The sequence below is a fragment of the Pelobates fuscus genome, chromosome 9 (genome assembly GCF_036172605.1).
Source record: "Pelobates fuscus isolate aPelFus1 chromosome 9, aPelFus1.pri, whole genome shotgun sequence".
NCBI classification, from domain to species: Eukaryota; Metazoa; Chordata; class Amphibia; order Anura; family Pelobatidae; genus Pelobates; species Pelobates fuscus.
In genome coordinates this window covers 116,153,006-116,170,982 of record NC_086325.1, presented here as the reverse complement: position 1 = coordinate 116,170,982, position 17,977 = coordinate 116,153,006, and the positions used below count along the sequence as shown (strand labels likewise).

Here is a 17,977-nt window from a genome sequence, read left to right as displayed (position 1 = left end):
ATGTGCACGTGGTCTTTCTGATGTATGCACAGCTTTCATACCTGTAATCAAACAATTTAAAATAAATTATTATTTGACTGGAAATAATGCTTATTTTAGTTTTTCATTAGAAATGCAGAACACTAAAATAGTAAAGACTGTAAAGTAAATATGTAAAAAAGGACTTTTTGGTGACATACCTGGGCCTCCATGCAACAACTGACTCAATCCAGTTTTAGTTGAACCCTGTTGTAAGTGACAAATGAGACACATGAGCAAACTGTATAGTAAATAAGACATTTGCATTTGAAACAGAAAATTACACAATCCAATGCTATTATTGGTTAAAAATGCTAACCGCAATCAGAAAATGGTTAAAGTCACACAATGGAAACTAACACAGCTTTAAAGAACCACTAAAGTCATCCTTACGACTCAGTCTTAATGCAGTGGTCTGGGTGCATTGGTCCTTTCATTAACTGTGCAATGTAAAACATTGCATTTTTGTAGAAAATGCAATGTTTAAATTTCAGGGTTAACTACACTTCTTGTGGCTGCCACTAGAAGTGCTTCTTCCATCAAATGTTGCTGATAGCAGAATGTTATTGGAGAACAACAGTGCTTGGCCACGCATGCCTAGTTCTATTCCATTGCTTCTCTATGAGAAGCAATGAAATGGAGGAGATGGCGAATGATGTTCGCTTGTATGATGACATTAACAGACGAGGATGTGGAGATTACAGAAGCGAATGCATGCTTCAAACGAGGTAAGTAATCTTTATTTTACTTAAATTTTACTGAGCAAACCGTAGTGGACAGTGATCACTTCATTATAAGGTAACATATAGATTGTTATTTTCGAAAGTATAATGTCACTTAATGCGTTTTACCTCAAGAATATGCCTTATTGTAGCCACATTAGTATGCAGTATTTTTTGCATGTTCAAACTTTTGTAGTTTTTGCAACATGTTGCATTATAAATCTGGTTCCTTTGCCACACCAATCCCATTCTAACAAAATACTACTGTCATGGTTCACAAATGAACCACAAAAAACACTGAGTGACCTGAACTGCTTAATCTGCGTGCATTATAAGACACCCAATCAGACAGGTAAGTACAACACTACATCATTAAATGTACGGTATGTTTTTTCCATGATTGTAGTGTCTTAGTTGTGGATTAAATTAAGCAACTTCACCTCATTTTACAAGTGAGCAAAGAGCAAAGGTAAGCAGCCACATGGGGTACATATTACACCTTAAGGATGGTTAACTGAACACAGCATAATGTGGAAGGCAATCATAGGGTTGTTGCTGCTTATCCTGCTCATTGTGGGGTGTTATTTGCCATTATATTCATATGCCAATTTTCGCAAATTGCATTGTATAACTACAAATCACAAATTACCCCATAAAACTACAATTGTAGACGGGGACAAAAGCCATAATAGTAAGATAATAACAACAAAAGTGAGCACCAGTCGGTTGTGGTGTGCCAAAATTGACGTATGTGGTAGGCCTGTAATAAAAGAGGGCTTACCCAATAAATTGTAAAGAGTGGTAGAAGAGGGAGGGATGAACCTAGCGGTGACGGTTCTGATAGGGAGGGGGCCTGAGCTTTTATAGCCGGGTAACCCCTCCCACAATTACAGGCTGTGAAGAAAATAGACTTTTAATTCAGGACTTTGTAAAGCCATTCATAATCTTTATGTTTTATTTGTTCGGTAGATTAAACTACCGAACACCACCACTCTCCTGGCTCATTATCTACAAAGGGAACTGTCGATTGAGCGCTCTCTCTGGGAGGCCATTTTGTTTGCACGAAAGGAGGCAGCGGGACTTGGTCGTTGAGTTTCTGGAACTAAAATCCTCGACTTTCCGAACACCGCTAAAAACATACTGTGACGGTACAATCTGTTACTCCATCAAGTATTCCCTTCTTCCCATAAAAGAAAATCCTCCAATATTCCACGAGTAGAAATATCCCTGGGATCGCCAAATAATCCACACATGAGCCAAAGCTTAATGCTGGAACAAGACTGATTTACTGGCACACAGAACTCACAATTTATGCAACACATAACTCCTCCTCTGGGCCAGGCTAGATAATTGAGTTCTTACAATACACAAAGCTCAATTATCTGCTGGCCAGAACATTTACCGTTTTTAACAATTTCAGAAAAGTACTTTTCATACAACATACAAACATAATTTCAACATCCCTGGGTAGCTGAGGATACTGGTGGTCATATCCAATATTTCACGAATTTCCGTTCGGTAGTTTCCGTGTCGCATCGTGTGGAAGTTTGACCGGCTTGCCATGTGGAGGTATCCGATCTAGAGTTCCATAGAATCAGTAGCAAGAGCCGGTCTCCGTTCGCATCTAACTACACGAAAACCACCGTTTGTATGGTATAGCTGGTTACATGTGAATGTTCCCCTCATTCGGTAGATTCTATCTACCGAACGCCAGTTTGATTCGTGGAGGGGAACGTATTCATCCAGGACTTCCGTGGGGACCGGGCGTTCGCATGGTTGCCGTGCCGAAATTGGTTCCAGGCAATCCCTGCATAAGTCCCGCTGACCGCGTTTGTGAGTTCTAAGATGGCCGCCATCCTTTGTTCTCGCCACGTATTCGTATGCTGAATGGCGGCCACCTAGTAGCAGTTAAGTTGCAGTTTTCTCTGTTCTAATGTTGATTGCTACCCAGGGTGTGTGGTCTCCGTTCGGTAAACTAATACATTTCTTTTATACATTTTAAACCGAACAGATATAGGTATTTAAACAGCAGGGAGAGGTTTTAACTGAGGGCCCACAGGCAAGTACATGGAAAATCCTTCACACATACGAATGCCTGCTTCCTTTCCACGAAAAAGCTAGGAGAGCGCTGTTTGGTAGTTTAGTTCCTACGAACAAGCGGAACAATCGCTCCTATGAGCCGGGGGGTTTAGTTCGTGCTTTCATTAGCTTATTTGACTTTATTTGACTTTATTGAAATAGACCGACCGCACTGAATTCATGGAACTGTTTTGGGCAGGAGCCTCGTGTGCGGTCGGTAAAATATGACTTCCACGCTTTTCGAAAACCCCTGAACCAATCTGGGTGATTTTTGAATATGTTGGTCACTCAGATCAGGGCTCTAAGGGGATATGACATTTATGGGGATACCATGTGTTTTAGAGTACGTTCCAAGTTTTGGGGAAAATATGTTTTTTTCGGCCTGGAGATAATTGAGTTATCCTTTAGCTTACCTAATTATCTCACAGGCAGAGAGGAGGGGATTGCAGTGGGAGTGTTTCACTTTGTCCATGTGGGAGTGTTTCACTTTGTCCATGTAATTCTATTGGTTGTAACTTTTATGTCCTGGTGCCCAACAAGGTCCAGGTGGAATTTCCCCTTGCATGGGGACTTGCATAAAAGCCAGTGTGGCATCAATAAACCTTCATTCCTGTTATACCCTTCATGAAGTCTAGGCTCATGTTTGGGTACGGTCTACTGGCTGGGGAGAACTGTCTTGGAAGCTACATTTGTCTGGAACTATTCATAACTACACCTGAACTGCAGCTATAATCACTAAGGCTCAGCAGTTCGGAAGGAATAGGCGAAAAAGGTACCATAACTACCAGCGTTCGTAACACAGGCTATCCCTTCTTATTTGTAGTTAAGGACTTAAGACGTAATAGTAAGATAATAACAACAAAAGTGAGCACCAGTCGGTTGTGGTGTGCCGGAACCGACGTATGGGGTAGGCCGGTAAAAGAGGGCAAAAAGTTTGATGTAAACCAATAAACTTTTATTATACATATGTTACACAGCTAGACGTTTAACCCCTTAGTGACCAGGCCAAACAACACCCATGCTAAATAGTTTCTAAATTTTGTCCTGAGTTTAGAAATACCAATGTTAACATGTTCTTAGCTTTTTATGGAAAGTTGTAGGGCTATACGTACAAGTAGCACATTGCTATTTCCAAACCATTTTTTTCAAAATTAACGCAAGTTACATTGTAACACTGGAATCTGTCAGGAATCCATGAATAACCATTCATATGTATATATTTCTTAAAAGAAGACAACCTAAGGTAATAAACTTGGGGTATTTTCGTTTTACCACCAATCTATGCCAAATTAAAAAAAAAATTGTTGATTTTTTGACACACATAGCAATTTTAAGAATACATGTACTGAGAACTTTAAGGGTTACTGCCAAAGAACACCCCAATATGTGTTCAGCAACTTCTCCTGAGTACAGTGATACCCCCTGTAGCGAAAGCCACTTCGCCACTGTGGTTTGGAGGGGGCTGCTTGCCTGCCTCTTACCCTGTGACTACGGTCCCTGGGCGATTTGGCCCTTTATGCACGGTATTTGGGCATACTGTGGGTTATTGGGCTGCCCCAGGATTATGGGCCCTCTCATCAGCCCATACGAAACTTAAACCCCATGGCGTTTGAACTGTGTTTGTGGCATCTAAACGCTGTTTGGATATGTTGAGCGCTCAGATCCAAGCCACCTGGGGATGGGTTGAATGTGGGGGTTCTGTTTAGTATAACAGGAGTTATGTATTTTTATGTCTTTTGGTGGTTGCTGGTAACATGTGCTTAATGGAGGCTGTGTTTGTCCCTGGATATAATTAAATCAGCTTCTCCATTGTCTCCAGGATAGAGGATTCTGGGGAACTAGTTTGAGCTTCTAAAAACCATGCTTCCAGAAGGTCAAATGCACATTTGTACTAACTTTTGAACCCCTGGTCCAATTCGTATGATTTTTGAGTATGTTGGTTCCCCGAATGGATTGATTGTGTATATGTATTTTTATGCGAATGTGATGTATATTTTGGGAGTTATGAATGTTGTGTAAAAACTGTATTTTCCCTACCTAGGATAATTGTATTTCCTGTGTGTACAGATAATTAGTTTACAGGTAGAGGGGAGGGCTATGTGTGGGATGTAACTATTGTGTGATTGGTTAATGTACGTTACTGTGTGTGTCCCTCCCCTTCATGGGAGCACCTAATAAAAAGGGCTGCAAGCTAGCAGCCAGAGAGTTCTATTTTTACCCTCAACTTGAGTCCTGTCTCTTATTGGGGGAATCTGCTACAAGGGATTGCTATGCTAGGTATATTCCCTTGCTATAATCACTGAGCTCTTGTAAGAGCTTGTTCCTGCTTCGTTCTGAAGGGAGATAGCTGCAGCCTGCGGTGCTTATGGTGTCTGGTGGAGTGCTTGGAGTCCTCTGGAAGCGCTAGGAGCATCTTTCAACGGAGGTACCCAGTCGGGGTGCCAGGCGATCCGTTACATTGGTGGCAAGCGGTGGGATGGCGTCCTAGTGTGAGGTAAAGCAGCTCAGAGACACTGGTTGGATTTACAAATTGAGGGCAACGCTAGCAGTCGTGCAGCGCCCCTGGGAGCAGACAAGTATGGAAGGTTCTGGCTCTGGAGATGATTGGCTGGCCGAGGTGAGGCAGCGAGTGGCCGAGTATGGGGATGATATACCCATGGAGACACGCCGGGTGATCTGGAACCAGGTCATGGCCGAGCGAAACACAAGGCTGGACCGAGAATTCCGGTTGGCAAAAGAGAGGAAGTATGCTCAGCAGCAGGAGCGTTACAGCAGCCGAGTAGAGGCTGCATCCGAGGAGGTTAGCCGTCTTTCCCTGAGGTGGCGGGAGGAACCCGAAGTGGGGGTCCTCATAGACTGGTCCTGTGAGGAACCACAACAGGCAAGGTCTCTCCACCGGGCCCACCGGGATGCTGGGCAGCCGGCCCAGATCCCCAGCAGCAGCCAGAGTTGCCAGGTGGGGAAGCAGGTGGCCCTTACTCACAAATGTTGAGGGGCCTCACGGATTGGTCCTGGGAAGACCCACAGATGGCAGGTGGAGATGGGACTGCGGTCTCTCTACCGGCCCTACAGGGATGCTGGGCAGTCGGCCCAGATCCCCAGCGGCAGTGTGCGTTACAGGGAGCTGAAGGTGCCGTTCTTGCTCCCCAGCAGCAGTCTACGGTGCAGGGAGAGGAGCCTGTTATCCCCTCTCCCCAGCGGCTGAAGGTGTGTAAGGGAGAGGAGTTTGTTATTCCCTCTCCCCAGCGGCAGCGCAGCTCACCAAGGGGAGACAGTAAGCCCCTCACCAGCGCAGATGGGACCGTGGTCTCTGCGCCCTGCCTACAGGGAGTACAGAGGGTCAGCCCTGCTCCCCAGCGGCTGAAAGTGTGTAAGGGAGAGGAGTTTACAACCCCCATATATAGGTGTGTCGGGTTCTCTAGGGGCTAAAATTCCTTATTTGTAGGGTGTGCATTACAGTTTTCCAACTTCACAGCTGGTCATCATGCACCCATGTCCTATTTGGGACATTTTTTAAGCTGGCCAATGTAATTTACCCCCATCAAACCATATATTTTTGAAAAGTAGACACGCTACGGTGTTTCAAATGGTGGTATTTTAACACTTTCCATGCACTAATTCTACCACCAGTCTTTGCCAACGTTTTGGGTAGTCATTTTTTTGAGTTATTTTTCACACACATTGTAATTTAGGCATGGATTCTCAGCTCCTGTTATGTATTACTGTGAAAGAACACCACAATATGTGTTCAGCAACATCTCGCGAGTACAGCAGTGCCCCCAATGTACAGGTCTTATGGGTTTTTGCAAACTTACAGGGGTCAAAGGGGCTTTCCCCTTTTCCATCTTGCACATTGAAAATTGCCAGATTGGTTTGTTGGGCCTATTTTGCCTTTGAGACCGTATAGCAGCCCAGGAATGAAAATTAAAGCCATCATGGCATACCATTTGTAAACATAGAAAACCCGCAGTATTCAAAATGGGGTATGTCCAGTCGTTTGTAGTAGCCACAAACGCTTGCCAAAGTTAGCGTTCATATTAGTTTTTTTGCATTTTTTTTTACACAAAAACTGCACTTTTACTGGTAATTTCATCGTCGTGATCGGTTTTACTGTTGGAAACGCTCATATTTGTGTTTAGCAAAGTCTCCCGAGTATAACAATACCCCCCAGGTACAGGTTTTATGCTGTTTTGGAAAGTAACAGGGTCAATATAGGGCTTGTCCAATTCAGTTTGCCAGATTGGTTAGCTGAGTCTGTTTTGCCTTTTAAGATCATATGGTAGCCCAGGAATGTGAAATAACCCCATCATGGAATATAATTTGCAAATGGTGTTTGTCCAGTCTTTTGTAGTAGCCACTTAGTCACAAATGCTGGCCAAAGTTAGCATTTTTATTTGTTTTTTTATAAAAAAAATAAAAATAAAAAAATGTTCCCAAATTTATTTAATATACCGTATATACTCGAGTATAAGCCGACCCGAATATAAGCCGAGGCCCCTAATTTTACCCCAAAAAACTGAGAAAACTTATTGACTCGAGTATAAGACTAGGGTGGGAACTGCAGCAGCTGCTGGTAAATTTCTAAATAAAATTAGATCCTAAAAAAATTATATTAATTGAATATTTATTTACAGTGTGTGTATATAATGAATGCAGTGTGTATGAGAATGCAGTGTGTATGAGAATGCAGTGTGTATGAGAATGCAGTGTGTGTATGAGAATGCAGTGTGTGTATGAGTGCAGTGTGTGTATGAGTGCAGTGTGTGTATGAGTGCAGTGTGTGTATGAGTGCAGTGTGTGTGTATGAATGCAGTGTGTGTGTATGAATGCAGTGTGTGTGTATGAATGCTGTGTGTATGAGTGCAGTGTGTGTGTGTATGAATGCAGTGTGTGTGTATGAATGCAGTGTGTGTATGTGTGTGTGTATTGCACAGTGTGATGCAGAGCCTTGGTGGGGGGTGGGCATTTTTATTTTTTAATTATTATTTTAATATTTTTTTGTTTCATTACATTTGTTTTATTATTATTAATTTTTTATTTTATTATTATTTTTTATTTTATAATTTTTATTTTATTATTTTATTATTTTTATTTTTTTATTATTATAATATATATACATTTTTTTGTCCCCCCTCCCTGCTTGCTAGCTGGCCAGGGAGGGGGGCTCTCCTTCCCTGGTGGTCCAGTGGATGGGCACTGTGTAGGAGGGGGCTGTGGGGGCTGCAGAGTGATGTTACTTACCTTTCCTGCAGCTCCTGTCAGCTCTCTCCTCCTCCGCCGGTTACACTGTGAGCTGACAGAAGAGCTGAACGGACCGGCGGAGGAGGAGAGAGCTGACAGGAGCTGCAGGAAAGGTAAGTAACATCACTCTGCAGCCCCCACAGCCCCCATTGTCTGTATTATGGCAATGCAAATTGCCATAATACAGACTCTGACTCGAGTATAAGCCGAGTTGGGGTTTTTCAGCACAAAAAATGTGCTGAAAAACTCGGCTTATACTCGAGTATATACGGTATATATATTTATTTTTAAATACAGGCAACCCCTGCACTCCAACGAAAAGAAAGAAACCAATACCTGGTGCTTTGGTGGCTCAATTATAAACAAAGAAAAATAGCAGCACTCAAGGATTTTCCAGAAGTTTACATCTCCATTTATTGTGGAAGGATAATCGACGTTTCAGCTCCTCTAGGGAGCTTTCATCAGGATACAAACCAAAGGTTTGTAGAGAGGGCTGAGCTGGCAAGATATCTGCTGTGTGATAAGAGTCTTTCTAGTCCAGGTATGAGGGGGTGCTGACCAGACTGATGTTGGCTGTGGGATGGGCTCTGAAGCAAACCTGTAATTTAAATTGAGACAATGCGTCAGCAGCTTTATTGGTGTGTCCTGGGATGTGTATGTGCATGTAATGTGGAATTGCAGCATAGCTGCTAATCATGTCAGTCGTCGAATTAGTCTCATGATGGTAAGTGAAGATCTGCCCTTATTTATGATGTTGCATGCTTCTCTGAAACTGCTATGTTTACAGCAGGCAGGGTTAATCCTAGATGGACCTGGCACCCACACCACTTCATGAAGCTGAAGTGGTCTTGGTGCCTATAGTGGTCCTGGGGGTAGATAAAGAATGTGGGGCCGACAAATCGTAGATAAGTCTTTTTTTATTGTTGAATTTCCCAGTGGCTATACCTATTGGATTGGTACGCCAGCTGGAAAAGGGAGGTTTAGAGAAAGGGCCTAATATGAACCCGTTGTTCAACTCTCATTAGCAGGAACTCAGTGCTGACGGGGTCAAGAAGGGCAGACTGTAGGTTAGGACATTCGTGAATACCAGTGGGGAGTGTGACAAGGCCAGATTGCAAAAACATAATATTAGTGACATACATTTAATGAGAACAAGAGAAACCGGTTAAATACAATGTTACATGGAGAATAGTATTTTAAATGCTGTCATAATGTTATTTGGCCGCTAGAGATCGTAGTTGAGCAACTGTGTGTATAGAGTGTTTGTTTAGAATGACTTGTTCGGGGGGCGTGGCCACGGCACCGAAGAGACTGGCAGCCTAAGAGCTGAGCTCCGTCCGAGACAGGGACTAATAAGACAAAGCCCGGCAAAAATACGCACAATGATGACCAAGAAACACCGCAGCACCTCAGGTAGCACCTTAGCTACCGAGAACCCTCCATCAAAACCTCCTTGAGGAGATTTTTTACGGATAATTCCGAACCGCAACAGCGGAACAAAATGGCGCCCGCGACCAACGCACGGGGCAGCCAACCTCCCAGCCCGTCAGCATCAGAGGGCTCGAACGAGGATTCAGACTTAAGAACACTAATCACGCAACTTCCCTCAAAGAAAGACCTAGCTGACATGTTCCAGAGGCTAGAGAACACCTTCAGCGTAAAGCTACAAGCAGTAAATGCCGATGTCCAGTAACAAGGAGCCAGACTACAGGCCCTAGAGGATGCAGGAGAAGTATCTGAACGCCAGTGGTCAGTTTGCCACACTACACAAAAACTACATTCAGAAGCCTTAATCTACCTGCAGAGAAAATTAGACAATGTTGATAACCGGGGTCAGCGCAACAATCTGTGGGTAAGGGGAGTACCAGAAGGACCGGAGGGCTCCATGGAAAACCCCATACAGGTACTGACTTCCCTTTTCAACCTGATACTCGCCAGGCCGCTGGACACAGCGATTCATTTTGATAGGGCTCACAGAGCTGCACAGTCCAGGAACTTACCGCCAGATAGGCCTCACGACCTCATATGTCGCCTACAGAATTTCCCCTTGAAGGAAGAAATACTCCACAAAGCCCGACAAAATAGAGAACTAAAGCTGGAGGGCCACCCTGTAGCAGTTTTCCAGGACTTATCACCTTCCACCTTGCAGGCTAGACGTGCACTGAAACCGATTACCCAGGCACTTCTAGAGAAACAAATTAAATTTTGCTGGAACTTTCCTTTTGCACTCACAGTGATGAACCAGAATGAAACACACACTATAACCACCCTAGCTGACGTCCCAGACTTCCAAAAGGCATTGGGCCTACCTCTCAACGAAGTAGAGGACTGGATGGGCATATAGAATGGCAATTTCACTCAACCGCAGCAAAGACCCAAATGGCAGAGATCACCAAGGAAACGCAGACGGCAGAACCAAGCGGGTACTGAGGCACCAACCACATCCAGAGACCCACCGGCCTGAAAAAGACTCTAGCAATACACTTATATCCTTTGCCGTAACTAACTTACTTGCTGAGGACTCTCAATTCTCAAGTTATCAAGCTAAGTCTCAAATGTTTACCTTTAATTTAATTGGTTTGTCATTGCCGCCACTAAGATTTATTGTTATATCATGGCTGGCTTCTTTAGCCCTTAAATATATATGTTCTAATGTATGCAATAGTTTAATAGGGCACATGGAAATCCGGGACCGGGTATACACAACGGGACACAGGGACAGACCCTTGTTCAGAAGTTATAAGGTCCTTGAGGTTCTGGTAAAATAACTTGCATTAACCTTTTGAACCCTGTTGAGGCAGAACAGTCTCCACACACCCCCCCAGAGAGGCGCTTAAACCTACTTGGGGACACGACTGGGTCTCCCACAAGTGCAGCGCCAACTCACTGTCGATATGATGTCCATGCACCATATCCTTGTACATAGTTTACTTTTCCCCCCCTTCTTTCTCCCCTTCCCAGATCCCCCCTACCTGGTCCTGCAGAAATACCATTCTCTTCTGTGTAGAGGAGGTCAACTACACTCAGATGGCACAAGTTAAATTAATGTCCTTGAACGTGAGAGGCCTAAACTCCCCAGAGAAACGCAGTATCCTAGCACAGGAAATAGACAGGCAGAGAGCCGACATTATATTTCTTCAGGAAACGCACTATAGAGGTGACTTCCAGCCAAAGCTTAGATCTAGAAACATCCAACAAACATACTATAGCAATTATGGGGGCAGTAAATCCAGAGGTGTAGCAATACTCATAACCTCACGAACAGCTCTCACAGATACTAGCATCAAGGTAGATCCAAGGGGAAGATTTTTATTTGTTAAGGGGAAATGTCAAGGCTCGCTGGTCACACTTGCGAACATATACGCACCAAATGCAGACCAGGGCTCCTATGCCTGGTCTTACCTAACTTAACTGGAGAAATTTGCAGAGTGCATTGTGATAGTGGGAGGTGACTGGAACATGGTCCTTGACCACTCGAGAGATAGCTCCTCTAGTAATGCAGATAATAAACTCCACCAGCGTAGCATCCTGGTGAATGCGTTATACTCCCATCAGCTAATGGACTGTTGGCGCCTTCTTCACCCACAGGGCAAGGACTATACATATTATTCCCCAGTTGCGAAAAGCTACTCCAGAATTGATATGTTTCTCCTAGGTCACAGACACCTCCACATTATGAAAGATGCAGACATAGGCAATATCACATGGTCGGATCATGCCCCGATATTTCTAACTATAATATTACACGACGCCCCCAGACAGACTTCACATTGGCGTCTCAATGAGACCCTCCTAGACGACCCAAGGGTTTTGGAAGATGTGAAATTATTTCATAGACAATGTCTCAGCAGATGCATCAGATGCATGGGTTTGGGAAGCCCACAAATGGGTCATTAGAGGCATTCTAATAAAATGGGGTTCTAGGATCAAGAAAGAAAGAACACTTAAACTAGCCACTCTTTCTGACGCGATACACGAGCAAGAAACTCTACACAAAAGTGACCCCACTCAGGAAACCTTTAAAAAAAACTTCGAATAGAACTTTGGTCCATTCTATCCTTGAAAGCACACAGATCGGCCCAACTAACAAAGAGCTCCTACGCATGTGGCAACAAGAGCGGGAAGCTGTTAGCCTGTGCATTGAAGGCCAGACTCCAAAAATCCTTTATATCCAAGGTAAAAAACAGAACGGGGACACAATGCCACACCACTAACGATATAGCAGAAGCATTCCGCGACTTTTATCATACCCTATACAATCTTACCCCCCCCCCCCCCCCCACGTCAACTCCCCTCAATATAACAGAATATTTGAGCACGAATCTCCGCTCCAGGGTACCAGACGCCATAGCACACACACTGGAAGAACCATTCTCCCTTACGGAGCTTTCCCTCGCAATCAAGAAAGGCAAAAGCCCAGGCCCAGATGGCCTAACCGCCCAATACTACCAGACACTAGCAGTGGTACTGGAACCACACTTTCTTAAAATGCTCAATGGGCTGGGACAGGACTCCGCCCTACCCCCACTGATGCTGCGAGCTTCTATTACCATTATACCCAAGCCTGGGAAGGACCCAGAGATGTGCGGCAGTTATAGGCCCATTTCCCTTATCAATTTGGACCTCAAACTAATAGCCAAAGTAATAGAAAACCGCATCAAACCCTTATTACCGGATCTAGTCCACCCTGATCAAGCGGGCTTTGTACTGGGACGTGAGGCCAACACCTCGAAAATATTAAATGTAATACACGGAGCAAACACAACTCGCAAGCCGACGTTATTGCTGGGTATAGATGCAGAGAAAGCATTTGACAGGGTGGACTGGACATATCTCTATAAAGTACTAGAAGGGATAGGTTTTGGCCGAAATTGAGGAACTGGATACAAATACTGTACAGAGGACAACTGTCCGCCCCCTTTCAGATAAATAATGGGACCCGCCAGGGTTGCCCACCCTCACTATTTGTCCTGGCAGTAGAGCCTTTTCTGACAGCTGTTCGAAACAACCCCAAAATCCAAGGTTACCAATTGTGGCGAAACCGACCTCGCCACGTGTCCTTGGAGGGGGCTGATTGCCCGCCTCTTGCCTTTGGACCAGACTTTATGGGAATGTGATACCCCAGATAGCTATACCATGGAGCCTATTCATATAATGAAAGACTATGGGAAAGACTTTAGCTCCATGGCAATTGTACTTTGTGAATAGGATCTGCGCGCTATTCGGTAGTTTTGTGCGCTCAGATCCCAGCTATCTGGGGATATGTCAAATGTCTGTGTGTTATGGATAAAAAGTAACTTTCTGTATTTTAAAGTGTATTATGTCTTTCTGTAACCATGTGGTTAATGGAGTCTGCTTCTAGCCCTGGATAATTTGATTACTTTCCTCTTTGTCTCCAGGATAGAGGCCTATGTAAAACCTTTCTAAACTGGTTTGCCATGCGGCTAGTAAGGGACAAAAGATACTTTTAGTAACTTTTGAACCCCTGGTCGGATTCATGCCTTTGTAATATGTTGTTCCCCTGAATGGATTGATTGTGGATATTGGATATTGGATTGATTGTGGTATTTTTATGTGAATGTGATGTATGGTTTTAAAGTTATGAAAGTTGTGTAAAAGTATATTTTACACTGTATGCATAATGGGATTATGTGTCACACTAAGGGGAGGGGATGTGTGGGAGGTAACATCTATGTCATTGGTTATTTTATGCCTCCCCCTGGGTGTGGCCTGTATGTGTGAGATGGAAATAAAAGCCGGGCTAGATGAGCCAGTCCAGAGTTCCTGTTTAACCCTCAAAATGAAGTGTCGTCTCGTTCTTGGGGGGAATTGGATTGTAAGCTGACTGCCAGGAGTGTAAGCGGATTGTATGCTTTTCTTGTTCAGTTCCAGTTCGGAGTGTTATCTTGTATCCAGTTTGGGAGCTTGGTGTTCTGCAGTAGCTGTGCCTGTCGCTCAAAAAGGGGATTATCGCCTAAACGGATTTTATTCCCTTTTATGCTGAAACGGTCCGCAACACCAATACTCTGGAGAAGAGGTAAAAGTATCCGCTTTTGCGGACGACGTCCTTTTCACTATCACAGACCCGCTTAACACTCTTCCACAGGTACAGTCGGAAATAGACAAATTTGGAACCCTATCAAATTTTAAAATTAACTCAGCGAAATGCGAGGGATCTATGTCCCCCCCAAACCTACAAACTCGCATCCGACAAACTCATAAATACTCATGGACAAAATAGGACTAACATACCTAGGAATACATCTAACTTTGACACAAAAAACTTATACACACTAAATTACCCCCCCCCCTTATGGATACCATTAAACGAGACCTCAAAAAGTGGGACCTACCCCATTTTTCCCTAATGGGCCGAGTTAACATAATAAAGATGATGATTCTGCCGAAGGTGCTGTACTTGTTCCAAGCCCTTCCTATTCCTCTCCCGGGAGAATTCTTCCGACACATGAGATCCATATTCATGCGCTATACATGGGGAAACAAACACGCAAGACTAGCTTACTCCACATTGACATCCACCTCGGGAAGGGGAGGGTTGGGACTACCTCACCTTTACAAGTACTATGTCGCTGTCCTACTCACACGCATCAGGGAATGGACAGATATGACCTAGAGAAAATCATGGTACGGGTTAGAACAGAGCTTTGCGAAGGTCCCCCTCCATACGCTGCCGTGGCAGACATGCAAACTTCATACAATATCCCCTACCCTCCACCCTTTGATACACAACACCCTCAGGGTGTGGAGACGACACAAAGAGGTTTGGGGTCTTTCCCCATATTTCCCTATAGCAGCCAACCCAGACTTCGACAATGGCCAGGGAAGCACCATTCTATCCAGATTACTGGGGACCCCTAATCCCGACATCTTGGCACTTGTGACAGAGGACACCCCTCCCAAACCTAAAGCACTCCCCAAACTCAACAGGCAAGAGACACTTCAAGATATCATGGGAAAGGCCCAACTGACCAACTTCCTGACCCACTCAGTCCTTCCTCACTGGCACACAAGGGACAAAACACCATTTGAACTTCTCTGCACCCAAGGGTACAAACGCAGAAGGCCCCTCTCAGCCATATATCGCATGCTACACACAGAAACAGGGAAGAAAAGGAGAAAGTATCCCTTAAACAGGGATAAATTCAGTGTGTCCAGATCATATCTCGAGAGGGGATAACCCTTATATTATTTAACAAAAAGGAAAAGAAAGGAAACACACAAACAGAAACAGCAGATCAACCCAGACCCACATTCCAACACAAATGGATGAGAGGCCTTCACATCCATATGACAGACGAGGATTGGGACCATATAATGATTACGGGAATTAAAACCCCCTCAGCATAGCACGAAAAGAAACCTTCTATAAGAGGGCTACTAGGTAGTACAGAACACCTGCACAGCTACACTCATATTGGCCAGCAGTCAGTGACGAATGCTGGAGGTGCGGGGAAGCACGGGGGGACAGAACATATTTGGTGGAACTGTAAGACCATAATACCATTTTGGACACAAATCCTAGCAGATATTATTAGAATGCTACCAAGGCGGGCACAATTGTCCCCTTCCCAAATTCTCCAAGGATGGCCTCGAGCCTTCAAGGAACCATCCAAACAGCAATTCCTGAACTTAGTTCTGGGAGAGGCTAACGCTCTGATCCCAAGGTTCTGGCGACAAACTGCGATACCATCAAGAGAGCCATGGATCCAACAAGTAGAAAAAATAAGGGAACTAGAGGAGATACATTGGTCTACTCTGGGGAAGAGAAGCAGATATCTCCAGACCTGGGAACCATGGCTCAATTTCCGGGGAAATACCACATAGGATCCACGGACCTCACACAAATAAGGACTGTAGACAAGTATTACACAACCTCATGACACCATCTAAAACCCTAGCGGAAATGATTATAACTATGACCGACTTGGTACGCAGCAGGACTCCCGACCTATTACCCCCCCAGGCCCCCCCCCCCCCCCACGATCCACCCACTCTACCGCACCCATACAAATCATTCACACAATGTGGATGTATAGGATTGTGGGTTAATTGTAAATTTGGGTATAATATGTGATTTGTTAATGCTCCCCGATATGTTACCCCTTATATAACCTTTGTTTGAAAACGAAATAAAAAAAACGGATATTAAAAAAAAAAAAAAAAAAAAATGAATGACTTGTTCATCTGATGAACGACCAGCTTTTCAAACAGTGTACGAAGGTTAGCACAAGAACGGTGAGTACACATGCGTAGTGTGAGTGGTCCCGAATGGACAACTTCGTATGGGTGAATGCTGAATGTTTGGCACGAATGCTGTGTAAATGGGTACCTTTTCGGACTAACTCACGGTTCGTGCATACAAACGGGACCCAGAGCTATACCTCGGAAGTCGTGGGGAGATGAGTTCAGCGGTTCGGATCTGTTGGGCGGGTTACCAGAGCTGGCGGTGTAAGTGCAGTCTGGGAGAGCTGAAGACCTGGAAGCCTCGTCGGTGGACCCAAGTGAGGCCTAGTCGCAGTAAGGTAAGGCGGGTTACTGGACCAGCGTGGAGCAAGGTCGAGGTGAGTGGACCGGAAGCGGAAGTCAGGGGTACTGAATGAACCTAGCAGTGACGGTTCTGATATGGAGGGGGCCTGAGCTTTTATAGCCGGGTAACCCCTCCCACAATTACAGGCCATGCCTTCTTATTTTTCTTCACTTTTGCTCTAGTGCTGATATTCAGAGGAACACATGTCCCTGTCCCTCTGCATTTCAACAGAGGGACTCTAAATGACACTTCCCACCTTTTCTTGAATGATACAGCAGACTTTTAAAGCTACATTGTCACTGCCTGTCAAACTCGCAAAGACCCCCGACATGGACGTCCCTCTGGGAGAGGGATCAATTAAAGATGAGATTTACTTCCTGAACCTGTCCTGTCTGGTGGGTCCCTACTTTCTCTGTATATCTCTTTCAGTGAAATTCCAACACAGTCAATGAGTATTTCATAAAATATTCTATCATTACGAAATACTAATTTTTGACAAGTGTCAGAGTAGTTTTCTAGTAGCCATTGATGGTGAGCTCTGAGTTTACTATATGGATTATGTGCAGGCTATAACAGCATCCTGCAACATTGTACATATGCCTGATGTATCTGTACTTGCAGTGTCCACATTCAGGCATTATTGTTACATTCTGGTGAAATTTTTTGTAAGTTACATCCATGCAAAAAAGCCACAAGGTCTTGTACCAATATCCTTACTGATGATTTTCAATAATTTATATTTACCTAATTTGTCATACCTACTCTATGTGGCAAATGTATCATTCAGTAGCATTTCAGACACTGCTAATTTTTGAGACTATTTTATTATTTACTTAACTGAAAATGTAAAGTGAATTTCAAATTTAAAGGAACACTATAGGGTCAGGAACACAAATATGTATTCCTGGCCCTATTGTGTTAAAACCACCATTTAGGTGGCTTGCTCCCCTCTTAGCCCCCTTGACAGGTAAGGTAACTTACCTTATTTCCAGCGCCACGCGGGTCTTCTGGCACTTGCCCTGCCCCCGATCCAACTCCTTGATAACAATTAGAATTTAGGATTTCAGCCAATCCAATAAGCATTGATATTGGGCCAAATGCTGGGTTGTCCTATAAGCAACTTCGCATAGAGATACATTGAATCAATGCATCTCTATGAGGAAAATTGAGTGTCTCCATGCAGAGCGCAGAGACGCTGAACAGCAGTGTTGCACAGAAAAAGGCAGTGTTTGCATGAAAATGCCTGCAGGGAATGATTATACTCAAAAGAACAACTACATTAAGCTGTAGTTGTTCTGGTGACTATAGTGTCCCTTTAAGATAAAAAAATAAGATCTAGAAATTCATGTATGCTTTCATTTCAGCTATT

The 17,977-nt window shown here is 44.1% G+C and overlaps 1 protein-coding gene across 1 annotated transcript in view; it reads right to left on the bottom strand.

Moving 5' to 3' along the window:
* The window catches only part of LOC134572268 (tumor necrosis factor ligand superfamily member 15-like), a 77,310-nt gene that overhangs the window by 13,806 nt on the left and 45,527 nt on the right, over positions 1 to 17,977 (bottom strand). The window contains exons 2-3 of the mRNA XM_063431133.1: positions 180 to 225; positions 1 to 41 (exon numbers count right to left, since the gene is read on the bottom strand). The exon at positions 1 to 41 is cut by the window's left edge and continues 7 nt beyond it. Of these exons, the coding sequence (XP_063287203.1) occupies positions 1 to 41; positions 180 to 225 (87 nt within the window). The remainder of the gene's footprint in view (positions 42 to 179; positions 226 to 17,977) is intronic.